Genomic DNA, 21,450 nt, shown 5'->3' with positions numbered 1-21,450 from the left:
TCCTTTTTCTTTTTAGCTACCCCATTTCTGCCACTTCTCCATCCCTGACTATACATTTTCACCTGCTTCCCTCCTTTTCCTTGTTCTCTAACTGTGCCTTCCCTTAATTATAGGCTAGAGACAATCACTTCTGAAATTGATTAAAACAAAAGGAAGTTCATACTTACAACTTGTTTTTTAAGTAAATGGGTTTCCATCACTCTTTATTAAAATGCTATTCATCTCAGTTTCTTGCCTACATGCATGCAACAAGAGATGGCAAAAAAATTAATTCTTGCAGAAGAAATTAGATACACAGACCAACATGTTAACTTTTATCTTTCACTACATATTATAGCTAGTGAAGAATAGAGAATAAGTCAAACATCATATTGTCCTCATCAGCAGATGACTGGTTTTAGAAACTGATCAGTTCATGAATTTCCAAGGTTTATAATTCTGCCAAGTCCTAGATTAATTATAAACTTGTATTCTGTTGAAATGATCCATGTTCCTTCTGTTCCTGAAGTACAAGAGGGCCATGCTCCCCCTAATATATGTTATAAAAATTGAAGTCTTTTAACATAAAACAGGACCGTTTTTAGTGGGCCCCACACAAATAATGAGGACTGAAACCTTTAGTTGCAGTGTTGTTTAAGAACAATGAACGCATGTAAGAATTAAAGATTTTAAAATTAAAAAAATAAATAAAAAAAAAGAACAAAATGATCAACACAGTCACAGCCTGTTATCACTAAATGATATCAGAAGCCAGTTTTGTATGCCAGTCCATACTGTTACTGTTCTTACTTTTCTTCAGTGTTGAGAAGCCTGACCTTCATTTATAAAGTCTCTATGGGGAAATGTATAATAGAGATGACAGATACCCACCTCACCCTGCCTCAGGGCTGGTGAGGAAAGGGCATGTTCCAGAATGATTCAGAGGAAATAGAAGAGAGGCTTGAGGAGTGAGGCAGTAGCTGGATCTTTCATAAGCTAGGTGCCCAAGCTTAGAAGATTCCCTTAATACTAGTGAATAGTAATAAAGAAAATGTTTTTTTGCAGAAAGTGCCTTATGTTTCACCTAAGTGAGTAACATGGAATTGGTCTGGACATGTTCATAGGGTTCACATTTTAGGCTAAAAAGTAATTACATGGTTTTTGCAAAGTCCTGTCTTCAGCAGTTGATGTATCGAAAGAAACATCTTCATCTTCTTCATCTAGCTGTAGACTACCAGAAGACAAGCGGATTCTGGCCATGGGTGACCTTATGCCTTTGTCATACAAAGAATAGTAGTCTGGTTTAAGAATCTCTGACTCTGAATCACTGGATTCACTAGGCACATACCTTTCTGTAGCTCCCTGATCCATTAAAACTGTTGGAAACTCCTGCTCTGCAAACATATATGTTAACAGGTCAGCTTTACGACTGAGAGCAGGACAAGGCCCTAAAGGTCTAAATTCTGACCCAAAAGGAAATCGGATCGTTTTCATGTCTGATTGGCTCTGGGAACGTTTAGGGGTTGGCTCTTGAATGTTATATGCAAATGCATCTTCTGTAGTTGGATCCTGCTCTTCTAGATCTACGTTCACATTGCTCCTGCCAGTGGTCCTGGCCTTAGCTTCTTGGAGTTCCTGAAAGTCTTGCTGAAAGCTCTTCATTCTGATGTTCCTTGGGCTTCTTTTGGCTGACTTCACTGCAGTAGACTGTAGACAGCTGTCTGGTCTTTCCCTTCCCTCTGCCATGATTGGAGACCGTCTGGGCACCTGGGGTGGTCTGTCCACATAAAAGAAGACTTGGGGAGGCATAATATCAACCTGCTGACCAGTACAAGGAATACAGGGCACATCTGTGTAAGTAAGCTGCCTTGCTGGACTCACTTTGCTTGTAAGGCCAGAAGATGTGCTCATGGGATTGTCAGCAAACTTAGAGCTTGTTTGGAAGGAGCTTAGAGGACTCCTTTCCTCAAAGTAGTCTCTGGGATTAGTGTCAGGATCAGGGTCAGCAGTAAAGACTGGGTCTGTATAAATAAAAGGGAAAGAGGAACTGCTTTGGGACTGAGGTAATGATATGGGATCTGCCTCTGGTTTGGAATGCTCCAACTCAGCTGCAAACGTCACCTCCGCTGTGGAATTTCTCCTCCTGCTATCCAGCACAGGCTCAGAGGCGTGCACTCCATTCACGGTTCTGTAGTGCCCACTGCCATAGCCTAGTCTCAGCTCTTCCACCTTGAGAGAAAGGACAGGCGGGTGAAAGAAGGGAAAAAGCCATTTGGTTGGGGTGGGGACAGGCATCTAAATCAGCCTTTGATTTCACAAAGGTAGTTTTTCACAAAGTCATTTCTGCCCATGTTCTCTGCCAGGGTTGATAAATACATACATAAAAGGTTCTAACTTGGACCGCATCCCAATATATGTGCTGAAAAATAGTCATAACACTACTCTTTCTCAACACCATCACACTCCCAGACTCTATATTCTCTATCTACTTGAGCCCCAGCATTGTACTTCAAGCAGTATGGCTGAGTAGCTATATTCACAAGCCAAGAGTTCTGCCTTTTGGTCTTGGCTTGGCTCTGTCTTTACTTGCTGTGTGACCTCAAGTAAGTCTCCTAACCTCACTGTTCTAGCCTCCTCCCTCCCTTCTGTAAAATGGTTGGGAGGAGGGCTGTGAATGGCAGGAGATGATTAAACATTTGATGGTACCTTCCAGCATTAGAAGTCTGATTCCTTTCAGATAAAAACTGCCTCTGACTTGAATGAAGACAGAGTTTATGAGACCTCTAATTAGATTTTTTTAAGGGAGAGCAAAAGAAAAATGAACATGGTTCATACTATAAAACTCAAATGAAGCTATCATCTCTCAGCTCCAAGAGAATAGCACTTTGTTCTTAAATTAACAAAATTACATAGCAAAAGTATTTTCAAATCTTAACCCAAGATCTCATAGCTTCTCTAAGACTTCAGATTTTCGTAGGTAAAAAGGCAAAGCTTTTAGTTTCAAAAATAGAAAGCCATAGAAATTCATTTGGATCTGCATTTTGCAAGATGTTAGCAATACAGGTTGCCCAGATCTTGTCAGTCCATATAGTACACACCACAGTATACCCAACAATCTTCTATTGGCTGGAGATCTTTAGCTGACAGACTCCAGGAAGTTAGCCTATTTGATCACAGTAACCTTTTTACACCTTTTTACATACTGGGAGATTCTGGCACAATCCATTCTTGGAAGCATTTGAAATGTGGATGCATTACACTTACGTAAAGAAGAAGAAATTTTCAAAAAACCTTACTTGTTTTGACACATCAGAGAGGAGGTCTGGGGAGGACCTGCACTGTCGTTCATGGTACTGAGATGGGTAATGTTTCCTGAAATCCCCAAACAGAAGGAATTGAAATAGTCTTCATGTGAATACAGGATCCCTTTAACACTCTAAATTCAACTTAAAAAATTACCATCACAGAGAGAAACAAAACCAGGTTACCTTTCAAATGGCAAGCTCTTCAACCTCCCTTTCTTCCCATATTCCAAAAGTTGCCTTTGGGTTCTTCCACTGTGAGAAAAATGAGATAAACTATTTTATGAATGCTCTTCATAAGCCAGTAGGATACTAAAACTCAAAAGCATCATTTATTGTTGAAATCAAAAGAGTCTGGAGGAGTGACGTATGTCATGAATCTCTGAGCACGTTGCTGTGTACGACTCTGCGACCCCATGGACTGGAGCGTGCCAGACCAGCATGTTAATAATACTCATCCAAGAATCGGGCAGAGCAATCTCAACTACTCAGAACCCAAGAATCGGGCAGAGCAATCTCAACTACTCAGAACCCAGAAAATTTTTAAAAGCATCTGATCAGGGCTATTTAACAGGTACAAACTCTGGCCTTGAAAACTAATATACTTTCCTTTAAAGGCCTTTCCCCTTCCTCTAAATTTACACATAGTTTCTATTGAGGGTATGTGTCTGGTTTCCCAACCCATGACAGGAGAAAAACACCTAACTAAACAGTAGAAGAAAGTTGCTCCAGTCAGACATACACTAGCAAAGAAAACCAGCCGACTGCTGGGAGAAACACAGGAACCAAAAAAGAAATCATGAGCATAATAAAACCCCCAAAGTCAGGGCCATTCATCACTATGGTGCAGGCTCTGACATGCTACCCCCGCCCTGAGGTCGCTGCTGTACCACAGCTGCTGGCAGAGGATAATAAGCACTGTTTATAATAACTCAGGTCATTAGGAAAAGGGAGAAACATGCTTAGTATCATCTGTTTAAGAAGACAGAGATTTGTAGAATATATTTTGGAACGACTCCATAAAAATATGTACATTGTAAAAATCCCACTTTTTACTGAGGCAGGCTTCTACTACTTGAAAAATCCTTTACAGGAAGCATTGAATTAGAATTTTTATCTTAGCTAAGAGTTTGAAAGTGTCTTTCAAAGAATTCCTAGGCTGGGGGGTTCAAGTAAAAACAAGTTCTTATTTCAACCTCGCTTCCTTTTCTCCAAGGTGTTAACGTGTAGTATGGAGCCTCTACTACCATATTGTTCAACCTCTTTAATCCCTTAGGCCCTACAGGGCTTTCTCACCCTATCTTTTGCCTAACCATAACCAAAAGGATGTTGTTGAACTAGCCCTCCCATGGCTAGCATGTAAGTTGCACATAAGGAAAACAATAGGTTCATTGACTACATTTTCTCCACAGTATATGCCCCTCTATCCTGGCAGAAATTCTGATCTAATCCCGTAAGTGGGGTGTACTCCTTCCCCTGCCTCTCTGTTAGAAAATATTGACTTAATGAGTTACACAGAGAATGACCAGTTAAGGATATCATCCTTTATGTGATTGAAATGGATTATTGCTTCTAGAATTCAAGCTGTTCCTACTGCCTTCCCTGTTATTGAAAAGAAGTTGTGTGTTTAGTTTGCTTATGTGCAATATTTAATTACCTGTAGCGGAAACTGGAACCCTTGCTGCAGAGCAGGGTTTTGGGCTTTGATTTGGGCTCTTCAGAAAGTCTGAAGAAAGCATGGTACTCCACACAGGTTTTCCAGAAAGCTTTGCAGGCATCTCGACTGGCCATGGTGAACTCCAAAGTATCTTTGCACAACACCTGTATAAACCAATTTCCATCAAGCAAAACATCCTTCAAGAATATCAAAGACCTTCAAAGCCCAACGCCTGCCAAACTATTGGTCCAGGGTCCACATCCAGCTTCTGATTTTCCACTTGGCTCCCTTTAGGCTTCACACCTACTGAAATCAAATGATTGGCAACCTTCCGAGGAACAGACAGGGCTACTGCTCAAAAACAGAGCCTTCTCTATGAAGCAAGTCTTACTCTGCACACCCTCCTCACCTCACACCCCCTTTTACCCCCTCTTCTCTGCCAGGAACATTTTATGAAGTTGTAAATTAGGTTAAAATGAACATCAAAGGGCACCCTTTCAAGGTGACAAGAAGTTATAAATGACCAACAGGAAAGGGGGAGGGAGGAGATTTTTTTTTTACCTTTTATAGGATGACTGCATATACACGAGTCTTTGTAACATACCAGCTGGAAACATTTCTCCCTGTTTATGCTGCCTTGTTCTATGATGCTCTGTGATGTTCATTTAGCTTCTCCTAATCTGCTGCAGAGGAGACCTTAAAGTTTGCCCCATCCCCTGACTCACTATATACCCGCAATACACTTTGCTCCTCCCCTTCTCCCATTCCTCTCCAGGTCTCTGGATACAGCCCTGGGATTCTCCACAAGCTTCACACTGGATTCAGTCTTCTAAATTGCTCACATGAATATTTTTATCTAAGGTTAAGATCCGGAGCATGAATTATCTTTAGGTCAAAAAAGTAGCTGATAACATATCTTCCATTTCCTTTATAGTCATAAAAAGTCTTTCTAGCCCCTTTTGTCTCACCTGTACAATGCAGCCTTGCCCAATAATTGCTTCTTTGGCTTAATATATACCCAATCCCCACATCCTGCTTTGGGAAAGAGTAGGTGTTCAGTTATTTGGCACATAGTAGGTGTTCAATTTTTTTTTTTTGGCTTCAGGAAAGATGAAAATACTTTATAAAATCAAGCAAATAACTTTGAATTAATATGAACACAGTCTTAGATCTGGGCTCCCTCATTTGACTTATCAAATCTCTGAAAAATGATATCTAAGGAGACTTGCCTTTCATCCCAGTCACCCCATTTTCCTATCACTTTACTCATTCAGAACTGCCAATAGGATTTCTTAGTGTTTTGCCTTTAGTGAAAATCTGACCAAAGCTCTGGTTTATTTATATAGAGGCAAAAGAAGAAGCACATCACTGGTTGGGGCCAGCCAGCTTTCACCACTCACAATCCAATCATTTGCAGAAACAACCAAGAAATCTCAAGTGAGTAGAAAGTAAAAGAATTTATTCAAAAGCTACTTACCAAGATGTTGGCATGAAGTTTGATGAGAAAATGCTTTCTCTTAAAACTTAATTTTCGGATTTTAGCCCAGTTGAAAGTATTGATCTTTGTATTTCCCTATAACAAAACACATGGCAGATTTCAGGATGAATAGCAGCACAGGCTGGTTTGTAAGACAATGTGAACCTGTTGGAAAATGCATCACATGAACAGGGCTATCCTTGGTCTATCTCTTGTATAGACTGATCCAGTTGTATTAGGTGGCTCAGATGGTAAAGCGTCTGCCTGCAATGCGGGAGAACCTGGTTCGATCCCTGGGTCGGGAAGATCCCTTGGAGAAGGAAATGGCAACCCCCTCCAGTACTCTTGCCTAGAAAATTCCATGGATGGAGGAGCCTGGTGGGCTACAGTTCATGGGGTCACAAAGAGTCAGACACGACTGAGCGACTTCACTTTACTATGGCCACAGAAGGCATTCTAGGTGGGACACAAACCTGCCCTGAAATGCAAGTAAGAAGGGAAAGGTTTCTAACCAGCATAGGGAAGTCAGAAAAAACTACTTTGGCAACTAAGGTCCATCTAGTCAAAGCTATGGTTTTTCCAGTAGTCATATATGGATGTAAGAGTTGGACTATAAAGAAACTGAGTGCTGAAGAATTGATGCTTTTAAACTACGGTGTTGGAGAAGTCTCTTGAGAGTCCCTTGGACTGCAAGGAGATCAAACCAGTCCATCCTAAAGGAAATCAGTCCTGGGTATTCATTGGAACGACTGATGCTGAAGCTGAAGCTCCAATACTTCGGCCACCTGATGCGAAGAACCTACTCATTAGAAAAGACCCCGATGCTGGGAAAAATTGAAGGCAGGAGGAGAAGGGGATGACAGAGGATGAGATGGTTGGATGGCATCACTGACTCGATGCACATGAGTTTGAGTAAGCTCTGGGAGTTGGTGATGGACAAGGAAACCTGGTGTGCTGCAGTCCACAGGGTCACAAAGAGTCAGACACAATGGAGGGACTGAACTGAACTGAGGGGTCCCCTGCTTTTCAAAAGTTTGCTTTATGCCACTTTGCTTTTATTACACGAAAACCCCACATTATTACCTGTTTTCACTAACTGAAAGAAATCCAAAGAGGAATTTTGCTCTTACAAAAAAAAAATAAAGGCAAAAATAAAAATCAGCATTTGTTTTGCGTCAAGGTGTTATAAACTAGTGCATGTGCCAAGCAGTAAGAGTGGCATCTCTATGCTCCTTTCGCAGGAACTACACGCTACTCAGCAGCTCAGCATCCAGCCAGTACTTTATCTCGATTTATCTTGTGCATCCATTAGGACGATGTGTCCTTAGGTTAATGCTTCTTCACTTTACACCATGTCAGCTAGGAAAGGTTTCATAGGAACGCTCTACTTTTGAAGCAGGGGAAACCTGCACTTCAATAGCTTCTCACTGGAAAAGACCCTGATGCTGGGAGAGATTGGGGGCAGGAGGAGAAGGGGACGGCAGAGGATGAGATGGCTGGATGGCATCACTGACTCGATGCACATGAGTTTGAGCAGCTCCAGGAGTTGGTGATGGACAGGGAGGCCTGGCATGCTGCAGTCCATGTGGTCACAGAGTCAGACACGACTGAGTGACTGGACTGAACTGAACTGAACTGAATAGCTTCTCTAATCTCACCTCTTCCTATATTTCCAGACTGAACTGCTTAAAAAAATCCCATTTATCCTGCCACCTCATTTACTCTAAGACCTTCAGTAGCTCCTCACTCACTGCCTGAATCAACTTGAAACTTTTGGCTGGATTTTCTCGCCCTTATATTGACTATGACTTTGATCGCATTACTCCCAGAAAACACCTTTCCATCCAACTCTGTACCTTTCCCACTGCCCCCACAGGTCGTCTCATTCTCCTACCAGAATGACTTCCCCATGGTCAAGCCTTCTTGCCAGCTCTGGGAGCGCCTCGTCTAGGATACTCCATATCACTGTCACAGCCCACACACATTTCCAACTCCTCTGAACTCCCTTAGCTCTCCTGGACTACCCGAACAAATTAACTCTTTTGGTTTTTATTCACATGGTCCAAAATCAAAGGAGGTAGAAAAATAAATATATTGAGAAGTCTCACTCCCACCACTGTCACTCCTGTCTCTGTCCCCATCTAACCATTCTCTACAGGTAACCACATACCACGTTATTCTGTTGTGTGTACTACTTGTGCAACTAAAGTAAATATGATAGATTAGCTTTTGATTATTTCTTTTCTGATATTGACCATTATTTCTCTGGTCTTTCAAAATAAATTGTGACTATCTTAATGACAGGAGCCATGTGTCATGCTTAATGTTAGCTTCTTAATTGTGTCATCCTTATATCCTTTTCAGGGCCTTTGCCCATGTGCCCTTTCCCTGGAACACCCTCCTTCATCTGCCAACCTTATCCCTTTGGGCTTGCTTAAGTGCTGAGTCCCTTTCACATGTGTTACCGTATCAGCCTATGTTTCTTCTAGCACAAAGTATGTCACAGTTTTTTATAATTACTTGCTTAACTGTCTTCCTATTAGAATTTAAGTTCCATGAAGTCAGGATCATTCCTATTAACCTCTGTATCTCTAGTGCCTGGTGCAGAGTGGATGTACAATAAATATACTGATAGAAAGATGAATGGATTGCTTCCCAACTATAAATATACTCAAACTCATTGACTTGTACCATTAAAACAGATGAATTTCATGGTATGCAAATTACAGCTCAATAAAACTTTTTTAAGAAAATAATACAATGAAGAACATGTGGAAGGCACTCAATACATGAATATTCTTTGACTAGATTCCATGTAGGACAAAATAGACCATCTGTATTGTTCCCAACTGTCCACAGAAGTAGCCACACTGGAAGAGATCACAGCTAACACGATGATCTTGGCCCCCTACCCTCACCAACTTCTCTCATGCAACAGGAAATAGCAAGAATCAGGATCAGCAAGAATGATCCATGTATATGTAAAACTGAATCCCTTTGCTATATACCTGAAACTAATACAACATTGTTGATCAACTATACTTCAATATTAAATAAAAAGCTTAAATAGTTATTACAGGATAGTGGTTATATTTCTCAGAGCTGTATAATATATCCTTGTTGCTTATCTTTAAAAAGAAAATGAATCAGAGTTAGAGTGGCCTGGGTAAAAATTTCCTCCTGGGTGAACAGGTATGTCTGTGATCCATTGGGTCTTCTGGTCATCAATGTGAGTCACATGCTGTAAAGTTTTACAACCAAATAAAAAGTGAAGATTTTTGTAGCCAAGTCTGTGCCTGACCTGCTTTGTGACTTATTTCAGTGCTATAATTCGGTCCTAGAGGTCAGTGTGTCCAAAGCCATCCCTTGCTTTCTCACAAGGGGAGAAAACGTGTCCAGGTATCTGCCTATCATTCTGAAGGTTCTTAAACTTTAACTTGGATCTGAATTCATTGAATATTCACAGATATAGAAGTCTAAACAGACGGAAAAACTGTTGAAAATAGCCTCTGGCCACATTCCTAGGCATGAGGATTAATGATGATGGAGGACAGAGAGCCCTGAGTTGGTTTCTAACCTGGAAAACAGAATCCTGGGGAAAGGATGAGCCTGTTAACAGTAAAGATTTCTTGCAGGGTTGGGCACTAATGCCCTACTTGTGGGCACTGGGCACCTCCAACTTGTAATTGAATGAGAAACTCTTTGGGTTGTTTCTGGCGGATTTGGACAGGCTGAATGCACTTTATATCATAGCCTGGGCTTTTAGGATGCCAAAATCTGTATTCTTCTGTAGGGTCTAAAAGTTCTGAAGAGCCTCTTGACTTCCTCTCTCCACCATGCTGGCTTGATCTAACATGTGAGCTTCTGAGAAAACAGTCAGTTCTAGGTTGCAAAAGGAAACAGCTCATCAAGGGGAGGGAACTTACCTCAAACTCTTCCAAGCACTGCCTCCCTTTCTGGCTGGTGGTAAAATTGAGGGGAGGGGTCACCTTGGGAATGGACACTCAAGTTTGAGCCAAGATAACCCCCAAAGCTGAGGACTTTAAAGGAAAGGAGCTGTTACCCGTAACACCAGTACACCCATGTGAGCAACAGCCAGGTGGATCTGCATCCCTTCACCATCACTGGCGGGGTGTGGCCTGATGCCATACATGTCCAGCTTCCTCGCTATGTCCAGTAGCAGAATGTCAGATTCAGCTGGGCTCCTGCCACTGCAAGGGGAAAGAATTTATGAGCCTAATAAATGCAGCAAGAATGACACCTCCACCCCGAGAGTTCCAAGAGGAACTCAATGTTTTCTTGAGCCTGTGGTGTCAAGAAAGACTCTTGAGAGTCCCTTGGACTGCAAGGAGATCCAACCAGTCCATCCTAAAGGAAATCAGTCCTGAATATTCATTGGAAGGGCTGATGCTGAAGCTGAAGCTCCAATACTCTGGCCACCTGATGCAAAGAACTGACTCATTGGAAAAGACCCCGATGCTGGGAAAAATTGAAGGCAGGAGGAGAAGGGAACAACAGAGGATAAGATGGTTGGATGGTATCACCGACTCAATGGACATGAGTTTGAGCAAACTCTGGAAGTTGGTGATGGACAGGGAAGCCTGGCGTGCTGTAGTCCTTGGGGTGGAAGAGCTGGGCACGACTGAGCGGCTGAACTGAACTAAAGTGAAGCTTCTGTGACTTAAAAGCTTGCTTTTAAGTGTCTGTCCCTGGCTTCAGTCTTTCCTGCCAGTGGAACAGGTGGAAACAGGTGCCAGTGAGAGAACTTACATGTGCTTCTGATGGAAGTGCACGATCTTGCTCTCTAAATCATCTTGGTTCGGTAAGTACCGGGTTTGTGCCAAGTGTTTCCTATCTGTTTCTTCATGAAAGTCTCCCAGTTCTGCTGCATGACAGAAAAGTGACATCTTTCACATTACCATTTATGAGTTAAGCAACGGAGCACCCAACAGACCCTCTGACTGCCCCCAAACAGCCCTTTCTTGGCGGCCAATGCAGCCCTAAACCTCCCACCACATACTTGATGCATATTTGTTTTGTTTTATGGAAGAACTAACTGGTTCTTTTTCAAATAAAGCAGTGGGCTTTTATGAAGTCTCAACATAGGAAGTCACAGACACGGTATAGGTCTTAGAGGCTCCAGGATCATAGATGAATGTTATTTTATTCTCCCACATTCTGTTTATGATCTCTTCTATTCTTGATCAGTCCCTGTTGTGAGTTGAATTGTGTCCTCCCTTTCAAAGTCGTATGTTGAAGTCCTAAACCCCCAGTACCCCAGTACCTCGGAATGTGACTGTGTTTAAAGACAGGGTATATAAATGAATTATTATGTTAAAATGGGGCAGTAGAGTGGGCCCTAACCCAATTTGACTGGTGTCCTTCTGAGAAGAGGAAATTTGGACACAGCCAGACACCAAGAATGCAGGTACAAGAGGAAGGACTGCGTGAGGATGCGTCAGGAAGGCAGCCATCTGCAAGCCAAGGTGGGAGGCCTCCAAAGAAACTAAAACTGCTGACTCTTCAATCTTTGATGTCTAGCCTCCAGAACTGGGAGAAAATAAATTTCTGTCATTTAAGTCGGCTAGTCTGTTGTTGTTTGTTATGGTAACCCTAGCAAACTAAGACAGCCGCCTAACCTCACTCTGCACTGATCAGACATTATTAAGAAAGGAGACTATAAATGCCAACTACAATGTAAGCCAGCCACAGCCATTCATCACTCTGTACATTGGGAATCTAGTAAAACCCCACTATGTGGAATCCCCAGTAGGTGAATCATTCTGGAAATCATTCTTGTTTTTCCAAATCACTGGAAATTTATTCCTGGTCATAACATTCTGTTCTAAATGTATCCAATTTATTGTTATAAATGTCTATTATAACACTGTGCCTACAAATGCAATTGAGGCAGATATTTACTGCCCCTACAATAAATGGCTTGACGTTGTTGTTTATTTATTTATTGGCTGCATCACGCAGCATGTGGGATCTTAGTTCCCTGATCAGGGATTGAACCCATGCCCCCTGCAGTGAAGCCCAGAGTCTTAACCACAGGACCTCCAGAGAAGTCTCCTGTTTTGGTTTTTGAATTCTTACACGCTATTTATAATTTTTAGGCCTTTCCACTCTCTGTCAGAGCCATAAGAATCACTTCCTTGTCATTGACTTCCCCTAAAGAAGTCTCTACTTGGTTCCAAATAATGACTTCTAATCTACCATAAAATAGGAACCCAAAACAGTTTTTACAATTAAAATTCACATTTTAAATGAAAAAAAAAAGCTAATCCAGATATACAAACCTATTAGGATTTTATGAACTATAAGAATAAATAACTCTCCATGGAATAATGTGGTGCTCTCCTATTGAGTAAAATTCATGGACATGGGGCATCAATTTTGAGTACTAGAAAGTTAGTTTTCTTTTGTCTTGGTTTTCTATTGTGTTTTAGACAGATGGCATGCTCATTTTTAGACAGATGAGGCATGCTTGTATATTTAAAAAACCACATTAGAATGAAAATCTCTATATAACAAGCTTTTTTAAAAAGACGAAATCAATGGCTCTTTTACCTATTTCTGTTTTGCCCGCATTGAAAAATGTACAAATCGTGTTCAAATTTAATCAGGCCCATCCATATGGTTTCACTAGTTAATTCTATCACATATTCAAATAAGATACAAATACCAATTTTTCAGATTCTTCCAGAAAATAGATTGAGGAACACTTACCAATTCGTTCATGGGCCAGTATTACTCTGATACGAACACCAGACACAGACATCACAAGAAAACTGCAGATTAATATCTCTCATGATTACAGAGGGAAAAAATCCTCAACAAGATACTAGTCAACTGAATCCAGCAACATATAAAAAGAATTATACATCATGAGTAAGTGGGATTTATTCTAGGAGTGAAAGATCAGTTCAACGTGTGAAGGTTAATTAATGTAACATGCTATGTTAACAGAATAAAGGACCAAAAAACCTCATTATCATCTCAATAGATACAGCAAAATCCAACATCAATTCATGATAAAAAAACATTCAACAAACAAAAAGCTGAAGAAAACGTCTTCAACCTGACCAAGTTATTTATGGCAAGCCTACAGCTAACATCACAATTATACTAAATGGTAAGAAACAGTGCTTCCCCCTAAAACCAGGAAAAAGACAAAAATGTCTGCTCTTGCCACTTCTGTCCAACATTCTACCAGTGATTCTAGTCAGTGCAATCAGACAAGAAGAAGAATATAAAGAATTTTCACTGAAAAAGAAGAGATAAAACTGTCTTTCCTTTGTATCAAGGTATCTACAAAAAGCTACTAGAAGTAATGGATGAGTTCAGCAAGGTAGCAAGATAGAAGCTCAATATACAAAGTTTTTGGATTTGTATGTATTGGCAAAGCACAAGGAAGAAAGAAAACTAGAAAAACAATTCCATTTACAATTGTACATAAAGAATAAAAGACCAATAAATTTAACAAAAGATGTGTAAAACTTGTGGGCTGAAAATTACAAAACATTGCTGAAATGTTTCAAAGGTCTATATAAATGGAGAAACATTTCAGATTCAAGGATTAGAAGACTCAATATTTATAAGATGGTAATTCTGTCAAAACTGATCTATGAATTTAGTGTAAGTCCCACCAAATTTGGGGGTAGAAACAAGTGATCTTGAAATGAACATGGAAATGCACAGGATGCAAACCAACTGAAACAATTTGGAAAAAGAACAAAGCTGGAGAATATACACTTCTCTATTTCAAAGCTGACACAAAGCTACAGTAAATGATAGAGTGTGCTAATGGCATGAGCACACATAGATCAATGGAATGTAGTTGAGAATCTAGAAATAAGCCCTTACATTTATGGCCAGTTGTTGTTTTTACAAAGATGACAAGATAATTCAATGCGGAAATAATTGTGTTTTCAACAAATAGAAATGGACGTCCTCAAGCAAAAAAAAAAAAAAAAAAGAAAGAAAGAAAAAAATGAAGTTGAATTCCTACCTCACAATCATATGCCATACAAACATACAAAAATATTCAAAATGGATCATAGGCCTAAACCCAAGGGATAAACCTAAAACAGTTCTGGAAGAAAACTGAGAGAAAAGTTCTTTTGATTTTAGGTTAGGCAAAAAGTTCTTAGATAAAACACCAAAAAACATGATGGACTAAAACATCTTAAGAAAGTGAAAGCCCACCAAAATTAAAAACTCTCACACTCCAAAAGACAGAATTAAAGAAATTAGGAGTTGGGAGGAGGGATGGAAAACTGGGAAGTATGAGATTACGCTTACTCCTTGGAAGAAAAGTTATGACCAACCCAGACAGCATATTGAAAAGCAGAGATATTACTTTGCCAACAAAGTTCTGTCTAGTCAAGGCTATCGTTTTTCCAGTAGTCATGGATGGATGTGAGAGTTGGACTGTGAAGAAAGCTGAGCGCTGAAGAATTGATGCTTTTGAACTGTGGTGTTGGAGAAGACTCTTGAGAGTCCCTTGGACTGCAAGGAGATCCAACCAGTCCATCCTAAAGGAGATCAGTCCTGGGTGTTCATTGGAAGGAATGATGCTAAAGCTGAAGCTCCAGTACTTTGGCCACCTCATGCGAAGAGTTGACTCATTGGATAAGACTCTGATGCTGGGAGGGCTTGGGGGCAGGAGGAGAAAGGGACGACCGAGGATGAGATGGCTGGATGGCATCACCGACTCAATGGACGTGAGTCTGAGTGAACTCTGGGAGTTGGTGATGGACAGGGAGGCCTGGCGTGCTGGAATTCATGGGGTCACAAAGAGTCAGACACGACTGAGTGACTGAACTGAATTGAACTTCCATTTATATATATATATATATAAGATAAACAACAAGGACCTACTTAAAGCGCAGGGAACTATATTCAATATCTTATAGTAACTTAGAAAATAATCTGAACAAGTATTTATATGAGTATATATCTATATGTATATATATATATAGTATATATATATGCATATATGTGAACAGCTGACTCATTGGAAAAGACCCTGATGCTGGGAAGGGTTGAAAGCAAAAGGAGAAGAAGGCAGCAGAGGATGAGATGGTTGGATGGCATCACCAACTCAATGGACATGAACTTGGGCAAACTCTAGGAGATAGTAAGGGACAGGGAGGCCTGGCATGCCGCAGTCCATGGGGTCGCAAAAAGCTAGATAGGACTTAGCAACTCAACAACAACAACGTACATCTGAATCACTTTGCTGTGCACCTGAAAGTAACACAGCATTATAAATCAACTATACTTCAATTTAAAAAAAGAAGCTGCCACCAGCGGCTGGTGCCCTTGGTCATGGGGTTTTTGTTGGCTCTAAGGCTGCAGCATTGATAATGAATTTACTTCAGGTTGTGCACGACCACTGGGTACATATACTTGTCCCTATGGAATTTGTCTTTGGATGTTATGTAGACAAAAATAATGATGAAAAGCTAACTTGCCTTCCAGAACAGGAGTCTGTTATATAAAAAGACATTGAAACCCAATGAAGGAGTCACCCGGAAGCAAAGGCTGTGGCTGAATCACAAAATGTTCACAGTTTTTAAATTGTTAGAGAAATAAAAACACATTCATTATTTTAAAAGAGAGAGAGAGAGAGAGAAAATGCGCTTGCATACACAAAGAAAATGAAGTCAAGCCACAGATTGGAAGAGAGTTTCACAAATTACATAGCTCATAAAGGATTTTTATAAGAATATATAAAAATATCTTAAAGTCCAATAAGACAACATATTTTAAAATTGGCAAAATATACCAAAGAAAACATAGGCAGGGTTAACAAAACAGATGAGAAGGTACTCAATATTAACAGTCATTATGCACGCATGCTCAGGTACTAAATCATGTCTGCCTCTTTGCGACTCCATGGACTGTAGCGCACCAGGCTCCTCTGACCATGCATGGGATTCTCAGGCAAGAGTACTGGAGTGGATTGCCATGCCTTCCTCCAGAGGATATTCCCTATCCAGGGATCAAACCCACGTCTCTTATGTCTCCTGCATTGGCAGGTGGATTCTTTACCACTAGCGCCACCTGGCGGAGAAGGCAATGGCACCCCACTCCAGTACTCTTGCCTGGAAAATCCCATGGACGGAGGAGCCTGGTAGGCTGCAGTCCATGGGGTCGCAAAGACTGGAACACTGAGCGACTTCACTTTCACTTTTCACTTTCATGCACTGGAGAAGGAAATGGCAACCCACTCCAGTGTTCTTGTCTGGAGAATCCCAGGGACGGGGGAGCCTGGTGGGCTGCCGTCTATGTCTATGCGGTCGCACAGAGTCGGACACGACTGAAGCGACTTCAGCAGCAGCAGCGGTAGCAGCGCCACCTGGGAAGCCCTAAATTTACCTTGAGTGAGCGAAGTCGCTCAGTCGTGTCCGACTCTTTGTGACCACGTGGACTGTAGCCCACCAGGCTCCTCCATCCATGGGATTCTCCAGGCAAGAGTACTGGAGTGGGTTGCCATTTCCTTCTCCAGGGGATCTTCCCAACCCAGGGATCAAACCCAGGTCTCCCACATTGCAGGCAGACGCTTTAACCTCTGAGCCACCAGGGAAGCCCCAAAAATTTACCTTCAGATGAGACAATTACATTCTTAGGAATCTGCCCAAGAGAAATGAACAAACGTGTCCACACAAAGACATGTACATGAATATTCATAATATTATTCATAATAGCTTAACTGGAAACAGTCCAGACATCCCTGACCAGGGATAAACAAAATGTGGTACACCCATAAAATGGAATACTACTCAGCAGTAGAAAGGAACAGACTGCTGTGATTCATGTTAGAACATGCATGAATGTCCAAAACATTATGCTTGTTAAGAAAAGCCCAATGCTGAAGACCACATATTTTATCATTGTGATTCCATGAAATGTCCAGAAAAGGCAAATCCACAGAAACAGAAAATCAATTAGTGGTTGCTGGGTGAGCATGGGCAAACGGTCCTGAGAGATCTCTTTTGGCCTGATGGAAATGTTTGAAAACTGAGTTGTGGTAAGGGTTGCACAACGCTGTAAATTTACAAAAAAAAAAACGTTGAATTATAGGCTTCCAAACGAGTGAATTTTATGGTATGCAAATTATACCACCATTGAGCTGTTTTTAAAAAATAAATTAGACACACACACATCACACACCAATCTTTCTGAATATTAAGCACAAGCCCTATGCTGACTCTAAGGAAAACATAGAACACATAAGACCATGCTTGTTTTTCTCTTGACAATCTAGGAAGAGACCTATGACATACAAATAGGTAAATATCATTAATGATAGAAGGCAGCACAGAGCATTTGCACCTTCACTGTGAGCACGCTGGTCCAAACTACCATCCTCTCTCTGTCCTGCCATTGCCTGTTATCGCCTGTTATCTAGTCTCCCCACTTCTCATCCTTTATAAGGTCTATTTTCTCTCTTCTTTCAATTGAATAAATTTGACTATAACATTGGGATACACTTATAGATGGCAATATGATTGCTGTTGTAGCGATATTCATCACATTACATAATTATAATACACTATTACAGTCTACATTCATTATACTTTACATTAGATCACTATGGCTTATTTATGACTTGCTACAAGTTTCTGTTTTCACCACTGCAGCCAGCATGATGTAGTTCAAACCTAATTCAGATCATTTCACTCCTCTGCTTCAAATGCTCTAATGGCTTCCCATCACATTTAGAGTCATATCGTATGTCTTGAATATGCTTTTTAAAAGATTTTATTTTTATATATTTATTTGCCTACACTGGGTCTCAGTTGCAGCATGCAGGATCTTTAGTTGCAGCATGTGGGATCTAGTTTTCTGACCAGGGATTGAACCCCGGGCCCCCTGCGTTGGGAGCGCAGTGTCTTAGCCACTGGACTGCCAGGGGAGTCGATTTTAATACACTTTTAAGACTCTCCATGATTACTGTCTCCCTTTTTCCCTCAGTTCCAGCCAGCCATAAAGCCTACTTAATATTTCTTATATATTCCCAGCATGTTCTCCTCTCAGGCCCTTTGCACTGGATGCTCTCTTCCACCCAATTTCTGCATGGCTTGGTCTTTTCCTTCCTCCAGGTCTTTGTTCAGCTGTTACCTTCACAGTGAAGCCTAACCTGACCACCTTTTTAAAAAATTCAGTACCTGCCCCTTGAATTTCCTTCGCTCCCTTCCATATTTCATGGCCTCCGGTGTACTTATCACCGACAAACATATTAATACATTATATATTTCCTTAGTTTGGTCTGATTGTCTTCCACTGCCAAAATGTGAGCTACATGAAAGCAAGGATTTTTGTCGTTTATTTCACTGCTATGTTCCCTGTGCCTATAGTAGTACCTGGCAGGTGGTAGGTACTCAATAAATTTTTGCTGAATGAATGACAAAGAAGAGTTACTAAGGGTATTCATAAATGGAAGGTTTGTTTGGAATGCACAAATTGTGTTTGGGAGGAAGTCTGGCTAGAGCCAGAGGGGTGTGTAAGAGAGATTTAAGCAGATGACAAGGTCAGAATGTGGAGGCCCTTGAATGCCTGGGACATAAATATTAAAGAAGCAAATGAATGAGCAGCTTGGTTGGGTTCTGCACACTGTCTCAGCATCCAGTGAAATAATCTGACCTGCATGGATTGTGAAGAGCTGACTCCTTGAAACTTCAGCTTTTTTCTGTGGAAAGAGCTTCTATTGGCAAACAAAATGCCCTCTAGAAAATCTGAAGTGCTCTGCGCTGTGCCTGAAATGGCCACTAGGGAGTGCTCAAATCCATAATGCTGAACCATTAAGAATGAAATTGGGCTCCCCCATCAAAGGCTGTCTGGGGAGCCCCAATCTTCTGACTGCTGATTTAGCAGGCGGATAAAGTAGAGAAGGATAAGTCTTCCAATACTGTTTTCTCCATTTGCCATACCCCATCTCCCGACCCCACCCCAAGCACAATACTGGACATGGAGTTAGTGTCCTTGGCATTCAAGGCCCTTCAAAATGATGCCTAGTTTTTGGCCACGTCCCTTAATCTGACCCTATGCTCAAGCTGTACTTAAGCTGTATCCTCTGTATATACTTCCTGCTTATACCATCACTGCCCCCCTTTTTTTTTTGCTTTTTTCTCTGCTTATCATTACATATCCAATTCCTATGCATCCCTTTAAAGCGCAGCACAGAAGCCACCTCCTCCATAAGCCTTCTCTGATTAACTATTGCTCTCACTGTTCACTGCCTTCCTGAGATCCTGGGCTGTCACTCTATCTCAGTTACGAGTCACTTGGTAAACAATGACTCAGACACTGTCTCTATCCAAGCCCTTTACCCTGGAGTTCCCACTGAAGTCAGAAATTGACCATTTCTGGACTGTCAGGGAGGCAATGGATAGAGGTCAAAAAAAATGAAACCAAAAAGATGAAGTTATGATCCTCCAGGAATAGGAAGGAACAGCCTATTCTCCTTTGAACACATATTATAGATTATACACATGAAATTAATCATAATGATTATTTCCAGCTGCCTCAACCCTACCCTTGGGGATGAGGAACAGGCTGACCTGCCCAGCTTCACCCCCTCCCAGGCAAGGCCCCGCTGTTCCCTGGGTCTCCTTTTCCCTGCCTTCCTTACTTAGCCTCGTCCACCGGCTTGGCTGCTAGGATATGGGGAACTCTAATAGACGCCTGGGGCCTTTTTCCCTTTTAGCCTCTCTCCACCTGCTGGACTCTGCGCTTTGTTCTCTGGAATCATGATAAAGAGCAACATGGAAATCACATTAAATGTGACAGTGTGCCACAGAAAGCACGTACCACAAATGGCTCCTGGGGGAAGCAGAAGGAGTAGGGGGCCTGCCTGGCAAGTCCCTGCCTGGATTAGTCCAGATCAGCTCCTGGTGAGCAAGCTGAGGGCAGTGGGAGGGCAAGGTTAAACGGAGATAGAAGGAAAGCAGCATTTACTTTTAATCTACACAAGCACTCTGAGAAGGCATTCTTGTCACTATTTTAAAGACTAGGGAACTCAGGCAGAGACAGACAAGGGTACTTCACTCCAGGCTACAACAGTTAGAATGCAGAGATAGGATTTGCATCCAAATCTCAGTGACTACAGTGACCAGCCCCTTTCTACTGCACCATGTCATTTCCATCTATCTCATCCCTGCTTTGTCTCCTCCACAGAAAGGTCCCAGCACAATGGTGGGGACGTTGAGGGTGCTCAGCTCCTTTGCTGGGTTCTCTAGCTGACTGACAGGCCCCAAAGCCGACATTTGCTACTTACATTGTAAGATGTGGGACACCATCAACGCTGTACAGTTGTCACTGCATGGCAGCCTTCCCAGAGCCAAATCCTTCTTTATTTGAAGAGTAAAAAGGTACCTGCAAAGAAGTGGGGGGACATCTCTTGAGAAAGAAACAGGAACAAGACAGAAGCATTTCCCTTTGCCCAGACCCAAGATGTTTCAAGAAAGACACGGTGCCCCCAGTCAGGGAGATGCCTGTTGGGGGTGGTGAGTAAGGCATAGGCTTCCTTCAGCCCCTAACCAGCAGCTAGACCACGACTCGGCTGAGCCAGCGCTTTGGCAGGCCTTACAGCCGTTAGGAATCACCCTGGCCAAGTCCTCCCGCCAACTCAAGGGAGTTGGCCAGCCATCCTCTGGTGGTTTCTGCCACGTAGCAAAGCCACATACCCCGCCAGAGAGAAAGGGAGATTCAGCAAGAATACGCCTGTGCAGGAGGCCAGGGCTGCTCTGTTCACAAAATGCTCTCCCGTCCTCACTATGGTAACAACTTAGAAAGTTGGCATCATCACCCCGTGTTCCAATTATGGAAAGACAGAGGTTAGGTGATCTTGGCAAAGTCCTATCACCCCGAAAGAGTGAAACTGTGGCCAGATCTCAGGTCTGCCATCCAGTTTAGGCTGGCTCCTACCCAAAAGACGGTCTTTCAGAAATTAACTTGAGGCCATGCTTCTGCCCCTTCACGTGGACCCCCGTCTCTGTATCACCAGGGCCCAGCCCAGCCCT

At 41.9% G+C, this 21,450-nt stretch overlaps 1 protein-coding gene and 1 pseudogene across 1 annotated transcript; one reads left to right on the top strand and one right to left on the bottom strand.

Annotated features, from left to right (window-relative positions):
- Positions 1-173: 173 nt before the first annotated feature.
- On the bottom strand, positions 174-21,200 carry FRMD7 (FERM domain containing 7). Its single transcript, XM_070292004.1, has 9 exons — positions 21,115-21,200; positions 20,706-20,803; positions 11,186-11,300; positions 10,479-10,626; positions 6,416-6,511; positions 4,939-5,102; positions 3,468-3,536; positions 3,276-3,351; positions 174-2,208 (listed from the first exon to the last, which is right to left on the bottom strand). Exons 2-9 carry the CDS (start codon positions 20,725-20,727, stop codon positions 1,114-1,116), a joined length of 1,785 nt encoding a protein of 594 aa, XP_070148105.1. The 5' UTR covers positions 20,728-20,803; positions 21,115-21,200; the 3' UTR covers positions 174-1,113.
- Positions 15,790-16,018, top strand: LOC138930102 (NADH dehydrogenase [ubiquinone] 1 beta subcomplex subunit 1 pseudogene; annotated as a pseudogene).
- Positions 21,201-21,450: the final 250 nt, after the last annotated feature.

The sequence above is a fragment of the Ovis canadensis genome, chromosome X, assembly GCF_042477335.2.
Source record: "Ovis canadensis isolate MfBH-ARS-UI-01 breed Bighorn chromosome X, ARS-UI_OviCan_v2, whole genome shotgun sequence".
Classification (NCBI taxonomy): Eukaryota; Metazoa; Chordata; class Mammalia; order Artiodactyla; family Bovidae; genus Ovis; species Ovis canadensis.
Note: the sequence above shows the minus strand (reverse complement) of the source record. Positions and strands in the feature narration are given on the sequence as shown.

Coding starts and splice junctions, on each gene's coding strand:
- FRMD7 (XM_070292004.1), bottom strand. CDS start 20,727: ATGGTGTCCCACATCTTACAAT. Junction 6,512..10,478: donor TGGGTGTACTGGTGTTACGG/GTAACAGCTCCT, acceptor GTTTTGTTATAG/GGAAATACAAAGATCAATAC. Junction 3,537..4,938: donor GGTTCCAGTTTCCGCTACAG/GTAATTAAATAT, acceptor TTTTTCTCACAG/TGGAAGAACCCAAAGGCAAC.